The 23,694-nt window shown below is 40.9% G+C and overlaps 3 protein-coding genes across 3 annotated transcripts; all 3 read right to left on the reverse strand.

Annotated features, from left to right (window-relative positions):
• Positions 1-1,798: 1,798 nt before the first annotated feature.
• LOC128622357 (olfactory receptor 52N5-like) lies at positions 1,799-3,928 on the reverse strand. The gene has a single exon (XM_053648797.1). It carries the CDS (start codon positions 3,445-3,447, stop codon positions 2,509-2,511), a length of 939 nt encoding a protein of 312 aa, XP_053504772.1. The 5' UTR covers positions 3,448-3,928; the 3' UTR covers positions 1,799-2,508.
• Positions 3,929-7,254: 3,326 nt separating this feature from the next.
• Positions 7,255-8,912, reverse strand: LOC128622342 (olfactory receptor 52N5-like). The gene has a single exon (XM_053648768.1). It carries the CDS (start codon positions 8,901-8,903, stop codon positions 7,965-7,967), a length of 939 nt encoding a protein of 312 aa, XP_053504743.1. The 5' UTR covers positions 8,904-8,912; the 3' UTR covers positions 7,255-7,964.
• A 5,316-nt stretch (positions 8,913-14,228) lies between these two features.
• On the reverse strand, positions 14,229-15,227 carry LOC128622743 (olfactory receptor 52N5-like). The gene has a single exon (XM_053649452.1). It carries the CDS (start codon positions 15,165-15,167, stop codon positions 14,229-14,231), a length of 939 nt encoding a protein of 312 aa, XP_053505427.1. The 5' UTR covers positions 15,168-15,227.
• Between the last annotated feature and the right edge of the window lie 8,467 nt (positions 15,228-23,694).

Below are 23,694 nucleotides of genomic sequence, written 5' to 3' on the forward strand. Positions count from 1 at the left end.
TTGGCCTGAGGAGTGAGCAGGACTTGGGAGGCTGCGCCATTGGCCTGAGGAGTGAGCAGGACTTGGGAGGTTGCGCCATTGGCCTCAGGAGTGAGCAGGACTTGGGAGGCTGCGCCATTGGCCTCAGGAGTGAGCAGGCCTTGGGAGGTTGCGCCATTGGCCTGAGGAGTGAGCAGGACTTGGGAGGCTGCGCCATTGGCCTCAGGAGTGAGCAGGCCTTGGGAGGTTGCGCCATTGGCCTGAGGAGTGAGCAGGACTTGGGAGGCTGCGCCATTGGCCTCAGGAGTGAGCAGGACATGGGAGGCTGCGCCATTGGCCTCAGGAGTGAGCAGGACTTCGGAGGCTGCGCCATTGGCCTGAGGAGTGAGCAGGACATGGGAGGCTGCGCCATTGGCCTCAAGGAGTGAGCAGGACTTTGGAGGCTGCGCCATTGGCCTCAAGGAGTGAGCAGGACTTGGGAGGCTGCGCCATTGGCCTCAAGGAGTGAGCAGGACTTGGGAGGCTGCGCCATTGGCCTCAGGATTGAGCAGGACTTGGGAGGCTGCGCCATTGGCCTCAGGCAGTAGTAGGGCGTGGAATCCACGCCGTCGGCCTCTGGAAGGAGTTGGACCTCTGGCCTTGGCTAGGCTGTGGAGGCTGCCATGTCTGCCTCCAAATGAGATAAATGTAAGTCTGGATAAGGGCGTCTGCCAAATGCCATAAATGTCAATGTAAAATGAACTTGGATGGATGTGAGGGTAGAGCGTTTGTGTGGAGAAAGCCAGGACATGAATTCCAACCAAACTACACTAAAGGTACAATAAAGCATGGAAGTGGAAAGGTTTTTTTTTTTTTTTTCGTTCTACATTACTGTTGGTGAGCTTATGTTCACTGATGGCATCACAAACTCAGAAGTCTACAAAGACATCGTGGATGCAAACTTGCAGAAATCAACAAAGAAATTATTCAAGCAATAGAAGTGGATTTTTCAGCAGAATAAGGATCCAAAGCACCAGCCATCTTTTGAAAGAATAGCCCTGACCTAAAACTTGTAGAGCATCGATGGGATGCAGTGAAGATGAAACGAGCAGATTGCTGATGCTCTAGTGTGGATGAACTGAAAGTTTTGTTTCTCGAAACTTGGAGGAAACTTCCACCACAACTGTTACGGAAACTTTTTAATTCCATGCTCAGACATTTCAGTAATTTCTGTGAAAGAAGGATGGCAAACTAAATACTAAAACACTGCAACTGTGATCTTTAATGAAGAAACATAATCTATTTCTTTCTTGAAAATTATACCTGTGGTACTTTAACTTGAAAAGTGGAATATAATCTAATGATGATGATGATGATTATTATTATTACCATTTCCATGTGACACCAGACTCCTCATTTAGATATTGACTGTTACAGTGCCTACAAACACTAAAGATTCATCCAACACTACATTTGATTATTAAACAATTCCAGACCAATTTATTCTAATTGTTTCATGTTCATTACAACATTCTCTGTTAAAAGCCACAGAAACGTCCAAATGTAAACAAGGACAAATAAAACAAGTGTGAACATTTTTAGTAACTTTTTAATATACAGGTCAAATGGTAATATGTATATAAAATAAATAGAATAATATGCATTTGGCATTACATTCAGCATAGATTATACATTTCAAAGATTGTTGGCCATTTAATAATTTAATTTAGGATGTACAGTGCTGCATAAATTATATATATATATATATATATATATATATATATATATATATATATATATATATATATATATATATTTACAGATTATTATTTTTTGACTTCTGCATTATTGGATCAGTAAAAAAAATAAAAAAATAAAAACAGAATTCCAGACATTACTTTCCCATAAAATAACGAAATGTTACACAGAAATGTTTTCATGTCAGTAAGGAAGGTAACATATGTGTGACACTCAAATTCTCCAGAATAAATATAGCAGATTCTACAAGATAGTTAGAAAACCTTACCAGCCAATTTCTTCAAACTACACCAAGTGTACCTAAGACCACTGAAGTATTGTTTAAGGCAAAAGATTTTCATATTAAATATTGTCTTTGTTTCATTTAGAGCTGTTTACTGCTCTTTATAGTATTTTGTGTGGGTTTTTTAAATGTATTTTTTAGAACCAATTTCATTAGTTTTGAGGTCGTCTTTGCTTTACAGCATTTCTTTACACCAGACGTTTGCACAGTACTGGGCAATATATTTTATAAGCAAACATCTTGACAGGCAATATAGGTATATCTAGTGAAAATCTGAATAAAAATAATAGACAAGGTAATACTTAATCTCACTTTATCTGGGCAGATAAAACAGTAGAAGTGGGCTACATTGTATAAATTTATCCATGCTATATATATATATATTTGTATAACATGCCATTATTGCCAGTCATTCTGCTTGCAATACTTACATTTTTGTAACACTTCATTCATATACATAACAATACATATCATTGTATACTTTCTATATTTACTCAATAATAAGGAAATCATCCTGGAAGGACTTTCCTTCTCAGGAACATCTGCTCAATCCCCTGTCTTATTTCTTTGGTTTGAAGGCCGTATATGACCGGGTTGAGGCTTGGAGGAATAACATAAAGTAAGACACTGGCCAGATTTCGAAGTCCCTCATGAGCTGAGAAACGGTGCAAAATGATCACAGTACAGCCACATCCAAAGAGAATGAGATACACAATCAGATGGGTGCTGCATGTTTTTATAGCCTTGCTCTTCAGTGTGCTGTTTCGATTTTTTAGACAAACCTGTGCGATCTTTAGATAAGTCAGACTGATCGACGATACCGAGATAATCCAAAACACGACAGTGATAAATAAACCAACGATCTGATTTAAAGACACATCCTCACAAGAAAGTTTAAACAGAGAAGGATTGTCACAGTAGGGATTTGATATCGTTGAAGTACAATGAGAGAGCCTTATTGAGAGGGCCAATATGATGAAGACCTTGACAATAGCAGTCACCCATGCTGTTACAGACAGACCTACAACCATTTTGTTAGTCATTATGGTGTGGTATTGTAACGGCTCGCATATGGCCACGTACCTGTCGTAAGCCATGATTATTAATATAGTGTGGGAATTTGTGCTCAATGTGTGAACCCCAAAGGCTTGAATTACACAAGCGGCATAGCTGATATACCTGTCAGATTCCACCAAGATGTATTTGAGTAAACCAGGAAGTACAACGGTAGCATTGAGTGCATCATTCACAGGGAGGTTACAGAAGAGAAGGTACATTGGTTTGTGAAGAGATTTCTGCATTGCTATCATCATGACAATGCCAATGTTCGATACCATAATGAACACATAGATCAGGAAAAGAAGAACGAACACCGGATAAGCGGAGTAAGGTGTGATCCGCAATCCTTCAATCCTGAGGATCTCGTATCTGTATGATCTGTTTTCCATCGCCTCCTACAAGCCTGTACAAAACAAACAGCTTAACAACCTGTTCAGTCTTACCCAGGTCCACTTTCAGAAATAAAGTTTAAACAGTTTTTTTTTTCCTGTAAACAGCTGTTGAATTTTCAGAGGATGTGAGATAAGTACATTATTTAAAAAATATTTTTCAAAAATGAGAAGAATATGAATATATATTGCTGCTATACCCCACCTTAAAATAAATTTGACTGTATTTGTCTTTCCACAGTTCCTCAGTAACTTGCTGTACCACTGTGGTGGTCTGTTCAACTTTTATAATCTATAACGTGTCCTGGGAACATTCCGAGATGCCGAACAAACAATCTGATAATTACAATAATAACAAAGCGTCGCATGAGGGTTAAAAAAAGAAGTCGAATATTATTGGAGGAAAGCTACCCAGGGCAGTTACACACGTACAAAGCATATGGAAAGTCTATTAACCCTCTGAACCCCAAGCCATTTCTGAATGTTTGTTTTGAAAATTGTGTGTTTCTTAAAGTTTTTAAGAGTTTTTAAGATTCCTGAGTATCTTGAGTATGGACAGAAGATTGTAGCCAATATTCGTCGTCATCATCATCATCATCATATTATTATTATTAATAATAATTAATAACAACAACAACAACCAGTTGATCCAGAAAGTAAAGACAAAGCCCCTCTGTCGGCCTCCAGCATGAACGGGACTTGGGAGGCTTCGCCGTCAGCCTTAGTCATGAGCAAGTTTTGGGAGGCCACATTGTCAGCCTCAGGCAGGACCATGACATGAGAGGCCTCATTGTAGGGCTCAAGGCGTGAGCAGGCCTTGGGAGGCTGCGCCATTGGCCTGAGGAGTGAGCAGGACTTGGGAGGCTGCGCCATTGGCCTGAGGAGTGAGCAGGACTTGGGAGGCTGCGCCATTGGCCTGAGGAGTGAGCAGGACTTGGGAGGCTGCGCCATTGGCCTGAGGAATGAACAGGACTTGGGAGGCTGCGCCATTGGCCTCAGGTGTGAGCAGGACTTGGGAGGCTGCGCCATTGGCCTCAGGAGTGAGCAGGACATGGGAGGCTGCGCCATTGGCCTGAGGAGTGAGCAGGACTTGGGAGGCTGCGCCATTGGCCTGAGGAGTGAGCAGGACTTGGGAGGCTGCGCCATTGGCCTCAGGAGTGAGCAGGACATGGGAGGCTGCGCCATTGGCCTCAGGAGTGAGCAGGACATGGGAGGCTGCGCCATTGGCCTCAGGAGTGAGCAGGACTTGGGAGGCTGCGCCATTGGCCTGAGGAGTGAGCAGGACTTGGGAGGCTGCGCCATTGGCCTCAGGAGTGAGCAGGCCTTGGGAGGTTGCGCCATTGGCCTGAGGAGTGAGCAGGACTTGGGAGGCTGCGCCATTGGCCTCAGGTGTGAGCAGGACTTGGGAGGCTGTGCCATTGGGCTCAGGAGTGAGCAGGACATGGGAGGCTGCGCCATTGGCCTCAGGAGTGAGCAGGACTTGGGAGGCTGCGCCATTGGCCTCAGGAGTGAGCAGGACTTGGGAGGCTGCGCCATTGGCCTCAGGAGTGAGGAGGACTTGGGAGGCTGCGCCATTGGCCTCAGGCAGTAGTAGGGCGTGGAATCCATGCCATCGGCCTCTGGAAGGAGCTGGATCTCTGGCCTTGGCTAGGCTGTGGAGGCTGCCATGTCTACCTCTGGAGGGAGTTCTGCAGGGGAGGCCGCTATGTTGCCCTCTGGCTGGAGCTCAGCTGTAGTGGCTGCCCCGTCTGCCTCTGGAGGGAGTTCTGCAGGGGAGGCCGCTATGTTGCCCTCTGGCTGGAGCTCAGCTGTAGTGGCTGCCCCGTCTGCCTCTGGAGGGAGTTCTGTAGGGAAGGCCGTCATGTTTGAGGCTTAGGTCGCTCTTCCTGTAGACCACTCAGGAGCAAACGAAATTGGCTACGCTTCCTAGGCCAAGGTTTCTTGTGGTGACCAGGACCCTTAGCCACTGCCTCTCCACAGGATTGGGGTCCAACAGGCTCTAAAAATAAAACTGGCACTGAAGTAGGAATCCTTCAAGAGGGCATTCAGTGCCACTGAATGGAGTTGGGGTGTCTCCCCTCTCGCTACTACTTTAAACCAGTTGGTTAGAAGCAATTGCAAAAAGGGCTAAGAGGGAATTATTTTTTTCAGAAGAGGTCCAGCATTATCTGTTTGCAGAACGAAGACCACTCTATTCACTAGATCAGCAGAAAACTAAATCCTGCTTATTCCACCGTTGGATACATGATAAAAAATAGCTTCAGACATCAATGAAAATGGCCAGATAGAACTCGAGCACAAACTATTCAAAACTGGATCAATGAGCATGGTTACGTAGGGAGAGTAATGTGCTGGAAAACATGAATCAGCCTCAAGAATTAGAAAGCAAGGGTAAAATTAACAAAAGAACATGCACAGAAAGACATCAGCTTCTGGAGAGCTATGTTCTTTTCAGATGAATCCAAATTGATCTTGTGGTGGTGGTAGCAGCTTAGTGGTTAAGACATTGGTCTTCTGACCTTAAGGTTATGAGTTCAAATCCCTGTACCACTAAGCTGCCACTGCTGGGCCCTTGAGCAAGGCCCTTATCCCTCATATACTCAGTTGTACAAATGAGATAAATGTAAGTCTGGATAAGGGCGTCTGCTAAATGCCGTCAATGTAAAATGAACTTGGATGGATGTGAGGGTAGAGTGTTTGTGTGGAGAAAGCCAGGACATGAATTCCAACCAAACTACACTGTAGGTACAATAAAACATGGAAGTGGAAAGGTTTTTTTTTTTTTTTTTCGTTCTACATTACTGTTGGTGAGCTTATGTTCACTGATGGCATCACAAACTCAGAAGTCTACAAAGACATCGTAGATGCAAACTTGCAGAAAACAACAAAGAAATTATTCAAGCAACAGAAGTGGATTTTTCAGCAGAATAAGGATCCAAAGCACCAGCCATCTTTTGAAAGAATAGCCCTGACCTAAAACTTGTAGAGCATCGATGGGATGCAGTGAAGATGAAACGAGCAGATTGCTGATGCTCTAGTGTGGATGAACTGAAAGTTTTGTTTCTTGAAACTTGGAGGAAACTTATTAATTCCATGCTCAGACATTTCAGTAATTTCTGTGAAAGAAGGATAACAAACTAAATACTAAAACACTGCAACTGTGATCTTTAATGAAGAAACATAATCTATTTCTTTCTTGAAAATTATACCTGTGGTACTTTAACTTGAAAAGTGGAATATAATCTAATGATGATGATGATGATTATTATTATTTCCATTTCCATGTGACACCAGACTCCTCATTTAGATATTGACTGTTACAGTGCCTACAAACACTAAAGATTCATCCAACACTACATTTGATTATTAAACAATTCCAGACCAATTTATTCTAATTGTTTCATGTTCATTACAACATTCTCTGTTAAAAGCCATAGAAACGTCCAAATGTAAACAATTCCAGACCAATTTATTCTAATTGTTTCATGTTCATTACAACATTCTCTGTTAAAAGCCACAGAAACGTCCAAATGTAAACAAGGACAAATAAAACAAGTGTGAACATTTTTAGTAACTTTTTAATATACAGGTCAAATGGTAATATGTATATAAAATAAATAGAATAATATGCATTTGGCATTACATTCAGCATAGATTATACATTTCAAAGATTGTTGGCCATTTAATAATTTAATTTAGGATGTACAGTGCTGCATAAATTATATATATATATATATATATATATATATATATATATATATATATATATATATATATATATATTTACAGATTATTATTTTTTGACTTCTGCATTATTGGATCAGTAAAAAAAATAAAAAAATAAAAACAGAATTCCAGACATTACTTTCCCATAAAATAACGAAATGTTACACAGAAATGTTTTCATGTCAGTAAGGAAGGTAACATATGTGTGACACTCAAATTCTCCAGAATAAATATAGCAGATTCTACAAGATAGTTAGAAAACCTTACCAGCCAATTTCTTCAAACTACACCAAGTGTACCTAAGACCACTGAAGTATTGTTTAAGGCAAAAGATTTTCATATTAAATATTGTCTTTGTTTCATTTAGAGCTGTTTACTGCTCTTTATAGTATTTTGTGTGGGTTTTTTAAATGTATTTTTTAGAACCAATTTCATTAGTTTTGAGGTCGTCTTTGCTTTACAGCATTTCTTTACACCAGACGTTTGCACAGTACTGGGCAATATATTTTATAAGCAAACATCTTGACAGGCAATATAGGTATATCTAGTGAAAATCTGAATAAAAATAATAGACAAGGTAATACTTAATCTCACTTTATCTGGGCAGATAAAACAGTAGAAGTGGGCTACATTGTATAAATTTATCCATGCTATATATATATATATTTGTATAACATGCCATTATTGCCAGTCATTCTGCTTGCAATACTTACATTTTTGTAACACTTCATTCATATACATAACAATACATATCATTGTATACTTTCTATATTTACTCAATAATAAGGAAATCATCCTGGAAGGACTTTCCTTCTCAGGAACATCTGCTCAATCCCCTGTCTTATTTCTTTGGTTTGAAGGCCGTATATGACCGGGTTGAGGCTTGGAGGAATAACATAAAGTAAGACACTGGCCAGATTTCGAAGTCCCTCATGAGCTGAGAAACGGTGCAAAATGATCACAGTACAGCCACATCCAAAGAGAATGAGATACACAATCAGATGGGTGCTGCATGTTTTTATAGCCTTGCTCTTCAGTGTGCTGTTTCGATTTTTTAGACAAACCTGTGCGATCTTTAGATAAGTCAGACTGATCGACGATACCGAGATAATCCAAAACACGACAGTGATAAATAAACCAACGATCTGATTTAAAGACACATCCTCACAAGAAAGTTTAAACAGAGAAGGATTGTCACAGTAGGGATTTGATATCGTTGAAGTACAATGAGAGAGCCTTATAGTGAGGGAGAATAAGATCAAGACCTGGACAGTAGAAGTCACCCATGCTGTTTCAGACAGACCTACAACCATTTTGTTAGTCATTATGGTGTGGTATCGTAACGGCTCGCATATGGCCACATACCTGTCGTAAGCCATGATTATTAATATAGTGTGGGAATTTGTGCTCAATGTGTGAACCCCAAAGGCTTGAATTACACATGCGGCATAGCTGATATACCTGTCAGATTCCACCAAGATGTATTTGAGTAAACCAGGAAGTACAACGGTAGCATTGAGTGCATCATTCACAGGGAGGTTACAGAAGAGAAGGTACATTGGTTTGTGAAGAGATTTCTGCATTGCTATCATCATGACAATGCCAATGTTCGATACCATAATGAACACATAGATCAGGAAAAGAAGAACGAACACCGGATAAGCGGAGTAAGGTGTGATCCGCAATCCTTCAATCCTGAGGATCTCGTATCTGTATGATCTGTTTTCCATCGCCTCCTACAAGCCTGTACAAAACAAACAGCTTAACAACCTGTTCAGTCTTACCCAGGTCCACTTTCAGAAATAAAGTTTAAACAGTTTTTTTTTTCCTGTAAACAGCTGTTGAATTTTCAGAGGATGTGAGATAAATACATTATTTAAAAAATATTTTTCAAAAATGAGAAGAATATGAATATATATTGCTGCTATACCCCACCTTAAAATAAATTTGACTGTATTTGTCTTTCCACAGTTCCTCAGTAACTTGCTGTACCACTGTGGTGGTCTGTTCAACTTTTATAATCTATAACGTGTCCTGGGAACATTCCGAGATGCCGAACAAACAATCTGATAATTACAATAATAACAAAGCGTCGCATGAGGGTTAAAAAAAAGAAGTCGAATATTATTGGAGGAAAGCTACCCAGGGCAGTTACACACGTACAAAGCATATGGAAAGTCTATTAACCCTCTGAACCCCAAGCCATTTCTGAATGTTTGTTTTGAAAATTGTGTGTTTCTTAAAGTTTTTAAGAGTTTTTAAGATTCCTGAGTATCTTGAGTATGGACAGAAGATTGTAGCCAATATTTGTCGTCATCATCATCATCATCATATTATTATTATTAATAATAATTAATAACAACAACAACAACCAGTTGATCCAGAAAGTAAAGACAAAGCCCCTCTGTCGGCCTCTAGCATGAACAGGACTTGGGAGGCTTCGCCGTCAGCCTTAGTCATGAGCAAGTTTTGGGAGGCCACATTGTCAGCCTCAGGCAGGACCATGACATGAGAGGCCTCATTGTAGGGCTCAAGGCGTGAGCAGGCCTTGGGAGGCTGCGCCATTGGCCTCAGGAGTGAGCAGGACTTGGGAGACTGCGCCATTGGCCTGAGGAGTGAGCAGGACTTGGGAGGCTGCGCCATTGGCCTGAGGAGTGAGCAGGACTTGGGAGGCTGCGCCATTGGCCTGAGGAGTGAGCAGGACTTGGGAGGCTGCGCCATTGGCCTGAGGAGTGAACAGGACTTGGGAGGCTGCGCCATTGGCCTCAGGTGTGAGCAGGACTTGGGAGGCTGCACCATTGGCCTCAGGAGTGAGCAGGACATGGGAGGCTGCGCCATTGGCCTGAGGAGTGAGCAGGACTTGGGAGGCTGCGCCATTGGCCTGAGGAGTGAGCAGGACTTGGGAGGCTGCGCCATTGGCCTCAGGAGTGAGCAGGACTTGGGAGGCTGCGCCATTGGCCTCCGGAGTGAGCAGGACTTGGGAGGCTTTGCCGTTGGCCTCAGGAGTGAGCAAGACCTGGGAGACTGCGCCATTGGCCTGAGGAGTGAGCAGGACTTGGGAGGCTGCGCCATTGGCCTGAGGAGTGAGCAGGACTTGGGAGGCTGCGCCATTGGCCTGAGCAGTGAGCAGGACTTGGGAGGCTGCGCCATTGGCCTGAGGAGTGAGCAGGTCTTGGGAGGCTGCGCCATTGGCCTGAGCAGTGAGCAGGACTTGGGAGGCTGCGCCATTGGCCTGAGGAGTGAGCAGGACTTGGGAGGCTGCGCCATTGGCCTCCGGAGTGAGCAGGACTTGGGAGGCTTTGCCGTTGGCCTCAGGAGTGAGCAAGACCTGGGAGACTGCGCCATTGGCCTGAGGAGTGAGCAGGACTTGGGAGGCTGCGCCATTGGCCTGAGGAGTGAGCAGGACTTGGGAGGCTGCGCCATTGGCCTGAGCAGTGAGCAGGACTTGGGAGGCTGCGCCATTGGCCTGAGGAGTGAGCAGGTCTTGGGAGGCTGCGCCATTGGCCTCCGGAGTGAGCAGGACTTGGGAGGCTTTGCCGTTGGCCTCAGGGGTGAGCAGGACCTGGGAGGCTGCGCCATTGGCCTCAGGGGTGAGCAGGACCTGGGAGGCTGCGCCATTGGCCTCAGGAGTGAGCAGGACATGGGAGGCTGTGCCATTGGCCTCAGGAGTGAGCAGGACATGGGAGGCTGCGCCATTGGCCTCAGGAGTGAGCAGGACTTGGGAGGCTGCGCCATTGGCCTCAGGAGTGAGCAGGACTTGGGAGGCTGCGCCATTGGCCTGAGGAGTGAGCAGGACTTGGGAGGCTGCGCCATTGGCCTCAGGAGTGAGCAGGCCTTGGGAGGTTGCGCCATTGGCCTGAGGAGTGAGCAGGACTTGGGAGGCTGCGCCATTGGCCTCAGGTGTGAGCAGGACTTGGGAGGCTGTGCCATTGGGCTCAGGAGTGAGCAGGACATGGGAGGCTGCGCCATTGGCCTCAGGAGTGAGCAGGACATGGGAGGCTGCGCCATTGGCCTCAGGAGTGAGCAGGACTTGGGAGGCTGCGCCATTGGCCTCAGGAGTGAGCAGGACTTGGGAGGCTGCGCCATTGGCCTCAGGAGTGAGGAGGACTTGGGAGGCTGCGCCATTGGCCTCAGGCAGTAGTAGGGCGTGGAATCCATGCCATCGGCCTCTGGAAGGAGCTGGATCTCTGGCCTTGGCTAGGCTGTGGAGGCTGCCATGTCTACCTCTGGAGGGAGTTCTGCAGGGGAGGCCGCTATGTTGCCCTCTGGCTGGAGCTCAGCTGTAGTGGCTGCCCCGTCTGCCTCTGGAGGGAGTTCTGCAGGGGAGGCCGCTATGTTGCCCTCTGGCTGGAGCTCAGCTGTAGTGGCTGCCCCGTCTGCCTCTGGAGGGAGTTCTGTAGGGAAGGCCGTCATGTTTGAGGCTTAGGTCGCTCTTCCTGTAGACCACTCAGGAGCAAACGAAATTGGCTACGCTTCCTAGGCCAAGGTTTCTTGTGGTGACCAGGACCCTTAGCCACTGCCTCTCCACAGGATTGGGGTCCAACAGGCTCTAAAAATAAAACTGGCACTGAAGTAGGAATCCTTCAAGAGGGCATTCAGTGCCACTGAATGGAGTTGGGGTGTCTCCCCTCTCGCTACTACTTTAAACCAGTTGGTTAGAAGCAATTGCAAAAAGGGCTAAGAGGGAATTATTTTTTTCAGAAGAGGTCCAGCATTATCTGTTTGCAGAACGAAGACCACTCTATTCACTAGATCAGCAGAAAACTAAATCCTGCTTATTCCACCGTTGGATACATGATAAAAAATAGCTTCAGACATCAATGAAAATGGCCAGATAGAACTCGAGCACAAACTATTCAAAACTGGATCAATGAGCATGGTTACGTAGGGAGAGTAATGTGCTGGAAAACATGAATCAGCCTCAAGAATTAGAAAGCAAGGGTAAAATTAACAAAAGAACATGCACAGAAAGACATCAGCTTCTGGAGAGCTATGTTCTTTTCAGATGAATCCAAATTGATCTTGTGGTGGTGGTAGCAGCTTAGTGGTTAAGACATTGGACTTCTGACCTTAAGGTTATGAGTTCAAATCCCTGTACCACTAAGCTGCCACTGCTGGGCCCTTGAGCAAGGCCCTTATCCCTCATATACTCAGTTGTACAAATGAGATAAATGTAAGTCTGGATAAGGGCGTCTGCTAAATGCCGTCAATGTAAAATGAACTTGGATGGATGTGAGGGTAGAGTGTTTGTGTGGAGAAAGCCAGGACATGAATTCCAACCAAACTACACTGTAGGTACAATAAAACATGGAAGTGGAAAGGCTGTTTTTTTTTTTTTTTCGTTCTACATTACTGTTGGTGAGCTTATGTTCACTGATGGCATCACAAACTCAGAAGTCTACAAAGACATCGTGGATGCAAACTTGCAGAAAACAACAAAGAAATTATTCAAGCAACAGAAGTGGATTTTTCAGCAGAATAAGGATCCAAAGCACCAGCCATCTTTTGAAAGAATAGCCCTGACCTAAAACTTGTAGAGCATCGATGGGATGCAGTGAAGATGAAACGAGCAGATTGCTGATGCTCTAGTGTGGATGAACTGAAAGTTTTGTTTCTCGAAACTTGGAGGAAACTTTTTAATTCCATGCTCAGACATTTCAGTAATTTCTGTGAAAGAAGGATGGCAAACTAAATACTAAAACACTGCAACTGTGATCTTTAATGAAGAAACATAATCTATTTCTTTCTTGAAAATTATACCTGTGGTACTTTAACTTGAAAAGTGGAATATAATCTAATGATGATGATGATTATTATTATTATTTCCATTTCCATGTGACACCAGACTCCTCATTTAGATATTGACTGTTACAGTGCCTACAAACACTAAAGATTCATCCAACACTACATTTGATTATTAAACAATTCCAGACCAATTTATTCTAATTGTTTCATGTTCATTACAACATTCTCTGTTAAAAGCCACAGAAACGTCCAAATGTAAACAAGGACAAATAAAACAAGTGTGAACATTTTTAGTAACTTTTTAATATACAGGTCAAATGGTAATATGTATATAAAATAAATAGAATAATATGCATTTGGCATTACATTCAGCATAGATTATACATTTCAAAGATTGTTGGCCATTTAATAATTTAATTTCGGATGTACAGTGCTGCATAAATTATATATATATATATATATATATATATATATATATATATATATATATATATATATATATATATATATATATATTTACAGATTATTATTTTATGACTTCTGCATTATTGAATCAGTAAAAAACATAAAAAAAATAAAAACAGAATTCCAGACATTACTTTCCCATAAAATAACGAAATCTTACACAGAAATGTTTTCATGTCAGTAAGGAAGGTAACATATGTGTGACACTCAAATTCTCCAGAATAAATATAGCAGATTCTACAAGATACTTAGAAAACCTTACCAGCCAATTTCTTCAAACTACACCAAGTGTACCTAAGACCACTGAAGTATTGTTTAAGGCAAAAGATTTTCATATTAAATATTGTCTTTGTTTCATTTAGAGCTGTTTACTGCTCTTTATAGTATTTTGTGTGGGTTTTTTAAATGTATTTTTTAGAACCAATTTCATTAGTTTTGAGGTCGTCTTTGCTTTACAGCATTTCTTTACACCAGACGTTTGCACAGTACTGGGCAATATATTTTATAAGCAAACATCTTGACAGGTAATATAGGTATATCTAGTGAAAATCTGAATAAAAAATAATAGACAAGATAATACTTAATCTCACTTTATCTGGGACGATAAAACAGTAGAAATGGGCTACATTGTAAAAATTTATCCATTATATATATATATATATATATATATATATATATATATATATATATATATATATATATATATATGAATTTTTTTTCTTGTATAACATGCCATTATTGCCAGTCATTCTGCTTGCAATACTTACATTTTTGTAACACTTCATTCATATACATAACAATATATATTATAGTATACTTTCTATATTTACTCAATAATAAGGAAATCATCCTGGAAGGACTTTCCTTCTCAGGAACATCTGCTCAATCCCATGTCTTATTTCTTTGGTTTGAAGGCCGTATATGACTGGGTTGAGGCTTGGAGGAATAACATAAATTAAGACACTGGCCAGATTTCGAAGTCCCTCATGAGCTGAGAAACGGTGCAAAATGATCACAGTACAGCCACATCCAAAGAAAATGAGATACACAATCAGATGGGTGCTGCATGTTTTTATAGCCTTGCTCTTCAGTGTGCTGTTTCGATTTTTTAGACAAACCTGTGCGATCTTTAGATAAGTCAGACTGATCGACGATACCGAGATAATCCAAAACACGACAGAGAGAAATAAACCAACGATCTGATTTAAAGACACATCCTCACAAGAAAGTTTAAACAGAGAAGGATTGTCACAGTAGGGATTTGATATCATTGAAGTACAATGAGAGAGCCTTATAGTGAGGGCCAATATGATCAAGATCATGACAGTAGAAGTCACCCATGCTGTTACAGACAGACCTACAACCATTTTGTTAGTCATTATGGTGTGGTATCGTAACGGCTCGCATATGGCCACGTACCTGTCGTAAGCCATGGTTATTAATATAGTGTGGGAATTTGTGCTCAATGTGTGAACCCCAAAGGCTTGAATTACACAAGCGGCATAGCTGATATACCTGTCAGATTCCACCAAGATGTATTTGAGTAAACCAGGAAGTACAACGGTAGCATTGAGTGCATCATTCACAGGGAGGTTACAGAAGAGAAGGTACATTGGTTTGTGAAGAGATTTCTGCATTGCTATCATCATGACAATGCCAATGTTCGATACCATAATGAACACATAGATCAGGAAAAGAAGAACGAACACCGGATAAGCGGAGTAAGGTGTGATCCGCAATCCTTCAATCCTGAGGATCTCGTATCTGTATGATCTGTTTTCCATCGCCTCCTACAAGCCTGTACAAAACAAACAGCTTAACAACCTGTTCAGTCTACCGGTCCACAACCGGTCCACTTTCAGCCTGACGAGTAATATAACTTGGACAGTATATACATTCAGGGTGAAATACATTTTAAATGATTCATTTTATAATACTATACTGTAACATTTTTCAATACTATAACACTTTTTAACAAACGATATACATTTTATACACCACCTTTAAAGAAATGTGCCGTGTTTGGCGGTCCAAAGCTCATCAGTTATTTGCTGTACCGCTATGGTGGTCTGTGCAACTTTTATAACCTATAACATCGGCTGTTTCCCGGTGACTTTCTGGCATGGCAACGGCAATCTGATAACAAACTGTCACTTGAGAGTTAACAAGCAAGTCTGATATTATTGGAAGACATCTACCCCAGGCATTTAAGTGCATACAAAACCTATCAAAAGTAATCCTTTGAACCCCAAGCCATTTCTCAAACCCCAAGCCGAGTTGTTTGTGAATGTCTTTAAGAATCGTCTCTTGAGTGCATGGACATGAAAGATATGTATAGCAAAGATAAAAATTAAAATAAACCAGGAAGGGTATTATTACTTATTATTAACTTATTTTACTGCAGTAGATGAAGATATAATAAGAATTCAGGATTCAAAATTGAAGATGCCTTTGAATGTCATGTACAGCACAGGTGAAACTTTTACACGGTTCTCATAGGCAAACATACAGCCGTGCACATTACAGCAAGGAATAATAAATATTGCACATTCTAGTGTAGAAATATTGTACAAAGTCCACTCATATTTTGAAATATTGTCAGTCAAATATTGCACTGTGAATAGAAGTATAACTCCAGCTACAAGCAGCTATCTATAGGGCCCAAGCACCCTTTGCATATATCGCCCCCCAGTGGCCAGTCCTTGTGAAGTTACACAGAACCATAAAGACACCATAGCTGATAAGTTTTGTGATGATGAGCGTAATCGTATGAAATGCTGAAGGCTCATAGGCCATAGTTTTCAATTAACCCAGTCATCATTACAAATCTAGTTACAGATTAGGACAGTGATGCTGTGCACCAAATGTCAGCTTAATCAGATATTTGGTTCCTGAAAAATAGCTATTTGAATTGAACTCTGGGCCCCTATCGATGACTACGTCCCCGATGTGAGTCAGATGGATCAACCATTCAAGTCTCATAATGATAGCTCAGTGCTGAAAGCTGATTGGCTGATGGCAGCCATGTTTTTAAAGTAATCAGGTCATCGTGAGGTATTACAGAGATGAGGTATACCAAATTCCTGAGAAACATTTATTTGATTTTTAGCTCCATCCTAGTAGAGGAACACAATTGTTTTCCTTATTATAAGAGTAAGACCACTTGCACAACTTAAATTTTCCAGTGACACAACCATGTCACATGTCCCACTGATCACTCTCACCTGTTCTGTGTTACCCCTAATAATCACCCTATAGAAGTTCTAGTGTTTCAGCACCTAATTGTCAAGCGTTTGTTGTTTGTCTTGTGTTCCCTACAGCTGGTCTCATAGTCCTCATGTTTTTGCCTCGTGTCCATTGTTACATTTATGGTTCTTGTTTCCCTGTTTCAATAAAAATTCTAAAAATAACAACACTTCTGGTGCCTTAAGAACACCACTTAACTTCACTGAAGATGCAGTCACTTTTTATTTTTATGCTGTGTGAAGAAATTGTGTCTTGTAAAGCTTTTTTTTTTTCTTCTTCTTCTTCTGATTATTAATCTCAGATTTAGGGATCAATTCTTAAAGTCAGCTCAATCAAGAGACCAAAGCACTCATTTTAAGTAAGTCTATCTTGAATAACTGAGTTTTTCACTGCTTGTAATAAGCTTGAACTGTTTTGTCTAGTTTTATAATCCAATAGCATTTTCTTTGTGACTAGATATTCATGGTATTCTCAAGAATTCTTACCAAGTCAGTTTTGCTCTTACCACACTGGCAGATTTGTTTACTTGATTTTAGTACACTTTAACTAGTGTGTCTTGCTTGTTTCAAGAAAGGCATTTTTAGCAGTGTGAATGCTTTTCTGTTACCCCATTCAATACCCCACTACAATGTACTATTGGTAGAGGGGCAGGTAAATTTGATATATTACCTGATATATAAAAATATATCAAAATAAGTTCCACATCACTTAGGCATGCTCTCGGTCTGTTATCTCTGTTCCTCCCCCCTCTGTACATCTTCTTATCTGAGCACACAGAAGTCCCTGTTCGGACACAAGAAGCTTTCTGTTCCTAATTAAGTCAAGCAATGATCTAACTCGTCCTCCATTCTGAATATATACTCTGTTTATATCAACGTTAAATTAAGAAACTTTCACCGAACTCTGTGTCTGTGTGAGTTCTTCCCGAGCTCGGTACTGAGAGGGTAACAGAATTCGTGGGTCTAAGAATCTAATTCTGAGGCCGGTATCAGCGAAATCTTAGCAGTTTCCTGGTGTCAGGAAGTGGGACATCTGGACGGAGGTAAGTGATCTTTTACCGTCTGCCTCCGTGTAGATGTCCTTGTATTCTTGAAGTGTGGGTTGAAAATATCACGTCGTTTTAGTCCGTGGTGTTTTTCGCGAACGCGGGCGTCGTAGAGACTCTGGTACTACGTGATTCAACATAGTAAAACCTGATACCTTTTATTAATTGGATAATAGGGCCTAACGCTGTCTGAAACCATCTCAGAGTAAGATATTTGTGAAATAAACCATGGGTGGAAGTGGTCAGTCCAAAATGACGCCAAATCAATGGATGTATGATCATGGGAAGGGTGTATTTGTGCAACCTTTTGTAGATAATCTGGCAGGGTGGACAGAGGGTCAACCCCAATTCCACGATTATCCCCGAGACGGAATACATGAAGCGGGCATTAAGTGCATGGGAAGGTAGTGAACATCAATGGGATGCAGAATCTCCTCCCAAGACAAATGGCAAATCAATGGCATGCCATTTTTCATCTGTTTGGTGAAGTGAATAAGTAATAATTATCATCAGAGGACTTCATGTGCTCTTCTTTCTTTCTATTTATTCATTTATTAGGTGCTTTTATCAGGCATAGAGCTGAGGGTTAGGGTTAATGCAATATGCCCTTTTGTTCACCAGTGCTCTTTCTCTCATTTATTCAGGGATGTTGATAAAATCCACCAAATATTGTCACTGCTCATGGGAAGAGCGCTCACCCAGGCTATGGCTACGGGTACTTTTGACCTCACAATGCTAAGCCAGTCGTATGCTAATTTTGAATGAGAGTTCCGTGAAGTGTTCGATGGAGTCTTGAAACCTGTCTGAAGCCAAATACGCATTGACCTTCCACACAGTCATGGCAAAGAGAGGGTGGAATGAACCAGATTTAAAGACCGTGTTCAGACAACGCCTCAACGAAGAGCTCCAGAACTCTAACCCTTGCAGCGACCAGAGGAGACATCATATTTATCCGGTAATGCGAGTGGAATATGTTGCAGGAGCATTTACGGGTTTGCCAGAGGCACATGTGGAGGCCTTTGTGAAGCTCGCTTTGTGCACAGGGGAACAGTCATTCTGGAACAGGAAAGGGCCTTCCCCAAACTGTTTCCACAAAGTTCGAAGCATACAACTGTCTAAAATGACTTTGTATGCTTTAGCATTGACATTACGTTTCACTGGAACTAAGGGGCCCCAAACCTTGAAAAACACAACTGCCAAACTTTATGGAACTATTCATTCAGGTAAGTAGCGTTCTCCAGGCATCCACCCATCCCAGATTCATTCATTCAGCAGACTGCCAGTTAGTGAAGTGTGATTCCTCACTCCAGAGAACAAGTTTCCACTGCTCCAGAGTCCAGTGGCAGTGATTTACTCCACTAGTACCAGCCAACAATTCCCATCTCTCATAGCAACCATAGGCTTGTGTGGAGCTACTCGGCCATTGAAATTCCTTTCACGAAACCCTGGATGTACAGTTCTTGTGCTGGTGTTGCTTCCAGAGGCACTTTGTAATGCTGTAGTGAGTGATTCATCAGAGGATGGGTGGGATTTACGTGCTATGCGCTTCAGCACTCAGTGGACCTGCTCTGTGAGTTTACATTGTCTACAGCTTTGTGGCAGAGTTGTTTTTGTTGCTAGAGACTTCCATTTCACATTAATAGCACTTCCAGTTGAATGGGGCTCATATAGCAGGGCAGAAATTTCACGAACTGACTTGTGGCAAAAGTAGGCACCTATGACAGTGCCACGTTTAAAGTCACCGAACGCTTTGGTATCAGCCATTCTACTGCCAATGTTTGTCTATGGAGATTGCATGGCCATGTGCTTGATTTTATGCACCTGTTGGCAATGGGTGTGGCTGAAACACCTGAATGCAATAATTAGGAGGCGTGTCCACATAGGCTACGTTTGGGCATATAGTGTATATTTCATGTAGAGTTAAATCTGTTTCTTCGCACTGATTAACTCAGTTTGGGGAAGTGGAGCTCCAAGAAAGGTTGTGCTTTATTGTTTCTATTTAATTCTACACTTAAGTATGCATTTCATAAAAGTACACTTAAGTAAATAATGTATATTTAAACATGCCTTAATTGTAATTTAAATACTGTCAGTAAGAGTACATTTTTGATATTTAATAAAATATACTATTAAATCTTATGTAAAATTGACATGTATTTCACACCTGAAATTTACATATGTAAATCTGACTGGTATTTATTTAAATAAACTGCCAAAAATCTCAAAGGTGTGCATCATAACTGACACCTACAGGAACACTTTCCAGTAGGGTTTGTGACTGTAAGTCTTTCCCTACAAACGCTATTGAAGTTAGGAACGTATATACCAATCTCGTATGTAACTTTAGAGACGGTCCTTTAATTTGCGAATATCGACCGTATGTCCTTTTCATATTACATTTTTTTTTTTTTTTTAAAGTATATTTAAATGCACTTTTCTTTACAAGTCCAAGTTACTGAGTATTGAAAGGATGTTCAATATGAGCATCAGGATCTACTATGATTACAGCAGATGAGTATGAGTCTCTAGAGTACAGTTTCCAAGTGAAAATGTCCACTGAAGACTAGTAATTCAGTGACTAAGCCCCTGTCTGATCATGTTTCAGTGACAGTCTAAATGCTAAGAATTAACGATACCATCACTGAATTACTCACTATTCATATCAATTTAACCACTTGAACCATCAGATTCAGTTTTCAAGACTAATTGCCCCGTTGTTAATTTGCATGGTCAAGCCTGAGTGGATATACATCCATCCATCCATCCATCCATCCATCCATCTTCTACCGCTAACTCCTTCTTCAGGGTCACGGAGTGGATATACAATGCAGTAAAAATGTTATGATGACTGTTGAATAAAAACTACAGTGTTGTAGCTAATTATATCAATTCAAGGTGCATGCTGTCCATCAATAATTAGCCTCATTTTGTACATTGCAAATGCTGTGGTCATTCATCAGTGTTCTGTCTGAAACTGATCACTCTCATGTATGTTAGATTTGCTGCATTGTTTCTTAAAATGAGCAATCGCTTAGAGAACCCAATACTGGCTTGGGTAATTATCTTAATGACTCACTCCACCAATGACCAGGACTTTAATTGAATTACCACCACCAAGAACAACTGCTAAGGGATTGATGTTTAGTCTCAGAGTATTGGACAACACAATGCAAACATGTTAACGAGCACATATTTACTCGCTGTGCTCTGTCAGTGTTTCAAAGATCACTGGATAAAAATGAGTCGCATAGGCCAGGGGTTCCCAAACTTTTCCAGGGCAAGGCCCCCCAAATGGCATTAACATTTGACCGAGGCCCCCCTTTTGCAAGATGTCTTTAAAACACATTAAAAATACAGACTTCTGAATACATCCCCATTTTTTTTTATTATTAATAATTACATCTTCCATCTTTACATTACATTAGGAATTGATTGTGTGTGTGTGTGTGGTTGTCTGAGAGTGAGAAAGAGAAAACATACATTTATTTATTTTTCACACCAAATTGTTGAGGCCCCCCGGGCGCCCCCTGGAGGCCTCCAAGGGGACCGCGGCCCCACTTTGAAAACCACTGGCATAGGCTATGTAATTTCTTACCTGATGTTTGGTTGTGCCTCTTCTCACTCTAACATCTTGAGATTTTAGCCCAATTTTGACCAAGTCTTCCACTGACTAGGGGTGCAATTCAGTTTGTTGGTGTTTATTTAGATGTTTTGACACATTTCATAATTTACTTTCTATTATTGCTAAATATCCAACCTCCTATTGCCATCAACAGCAACCATTAAAAAAAAAAAATGAAGTGTCAGATGTCAAAGCACAACCCAACTATTGTAGCTATACTAAGTTAAACATGTATATAACAATATATTTTTATTTATTAGAAAATGTCTATAGACGCCCCCCCCCCCCCCCCCCCCGTCTATGTTTTTAATGAACCAGTGTAAGAATCAGTCATCTCTTGGGAATACATTAACTGTTCCCTTCATTAGTTAAATTATTAGATAAACATTCATTAGCTTGTGAAATAGGCCCAGTGGGATTAATTATTATCTTGTGTATATTTAAAAACACCCTAGTTTGCGAGGTCATTAATGAGAGAGTTACAGTTACCTCTAGCAACAGGATGGCACAGATGGCGTGTTAAGAGCTCATTAGTGTTCATTATGGCACCGTGGGGTAGCAATGGGACAGACATGATGTAAGCGTGAGCCTGAGTTTAACACCTTCAAAGCCCATGTCAGTTTTTGGATGATCTGACTACGAAACTTTCAGCAAAGCCGATCAGTTCTCCAACAAATGGATGAAACCTGTTGCATAAAGATTGCGGAAATCTGTACGATTTCTATTTCATGAGAGATTTGAAATATGAAAATATATGAAACTTTTTTTTCGTGGGTCTCCATATCGTTATTTTATTTTTTTTGCATTAATTTAAAAAAAATAAAATAAAATGTATATTTAGATAAACTTTCCAGTAGAGGGCAGTGGCATAAAACAAACCACAATGCAAGTGGAAGATAAATACAGCCTGTAATATTATATTATGTAATATATCTATTCCATCTGTAGTAAACTGGTGTTTTGTTTGCGGCCTATTTTTTATTTTTATTTTAAATTTGCATTGTTATTATATTAATTAAACTTATATATAAAAAAATTGGTTATGGTGCCATTTTGTGTTGTACATTTAAGCCAGGTTGCACTGGAGAGTCATATTTCCTCAAATTAAAAAAAAATAAACATTAAACTATTTAAATTACACTAATAGGAGACTAGCAATATGTGTAGCTATTTATCTACAAGAATGAAATGTCTTCGGGCCACAGAATAGTATGCTCAGACATGTTTTCTCATTCAGTCATGCGACGTTTAAGGTTTTATTCCTTGTAGGGATAGAAAATTGATGTGCAAACTAACCATCTTCCTGCACAGTGTTCCTGGCAACAAGCCCTATAAGCGATAAGCCCATGTGTGGTCTCCTTTTGAACTCGTGCGTAGATAATCTCTTGGGAGTTATGGCGCGCATCTCATTGCTCAGTGAACTTCGGTATCTTCATCTCGGCCTAGAAGAGGCCAGGCTTGTGTACTGCTCATGAGTGTTATGACTTGTGCAATACTTCTCTTCTCTATGACGATCTCCAGCAACTCGATTAGAGTGCAGTGTGGCCTTTAAATTCCAGTATTATTTAAAAATGTAAAAAAAAAAAAAAAAAAAACCTGATCTAAAAACGTTGGGATCATTTGTGTATGTGCTGTACTGTCTCAGTTATTTGGTGGTAAACAATTAATGACGGGATGGGGGGGGGGGGGGGTGTATAGTGGTATTAATTCCATTTTCAGGCAAACAGCCATGAGGTACTTATTTATGCAGGTCAAGATTAAAGTTAATGATGGAAAATGTATTTAACATGCATAAATATTTATATATGTCAAACTGAACGTGCATGAATAAGCAATGCATGATTGTTTGACTGAAAATGGAATTAATGTACTGTACATTTGACACCAAATAATTAACAATAAGTCCTGAATGGCCATTAGATCAAAAACAAAGGGTGGTCTATATTCTTCAACTTTAAATTTCTAACTGTTTATTCACTGTCAGTTTTGGTGTCAGTTTACTCAGTGTACTTTCACTGAGACAAATGAAGCCAATTCCCACATATTTGTATTTCAAGTCTGGGCAGAACACCAAACCCCACTAAATTCAACCTTCTCCAGAGCAGTAAAACCTCCTCAAGAGAGTTTTATACGAATATGCATCGTTCTCTGACAGTATTAGCACAATGACACTAGAATATTGCATGGTTGCTGTCTGCAGTATGAAAACATTGCTGTATATTACATTGTCAATGTATGAAAGTTTCATTAGAATGTGTTTTTCCTCATACTTTTCAACTTCAAACCTTTTTTTTTATTTGTTGTTCAGTAACAATCCTTCAGAGTCTGATCGTATCATCAACATTGGGTTAAACTATCTGAAAGAAGAAATGCGCAGGGGAGCTTCACTTTAGTTATT

Source organism: Ictalurus furcatus, chromosome 18, assembly GCF_023375685.1.
Source record: "Ictalurus furcatus strain D&B chromosome 18, Billie_1.0, whole genome shotgun sequence".
Classification (NCBI taxonomy): Eukaryota; Metazoa; Chordata; class Actinopteri; order Siluriformes; family Ictaluridae; genus Ictalurus; species Ictalurus furcatus.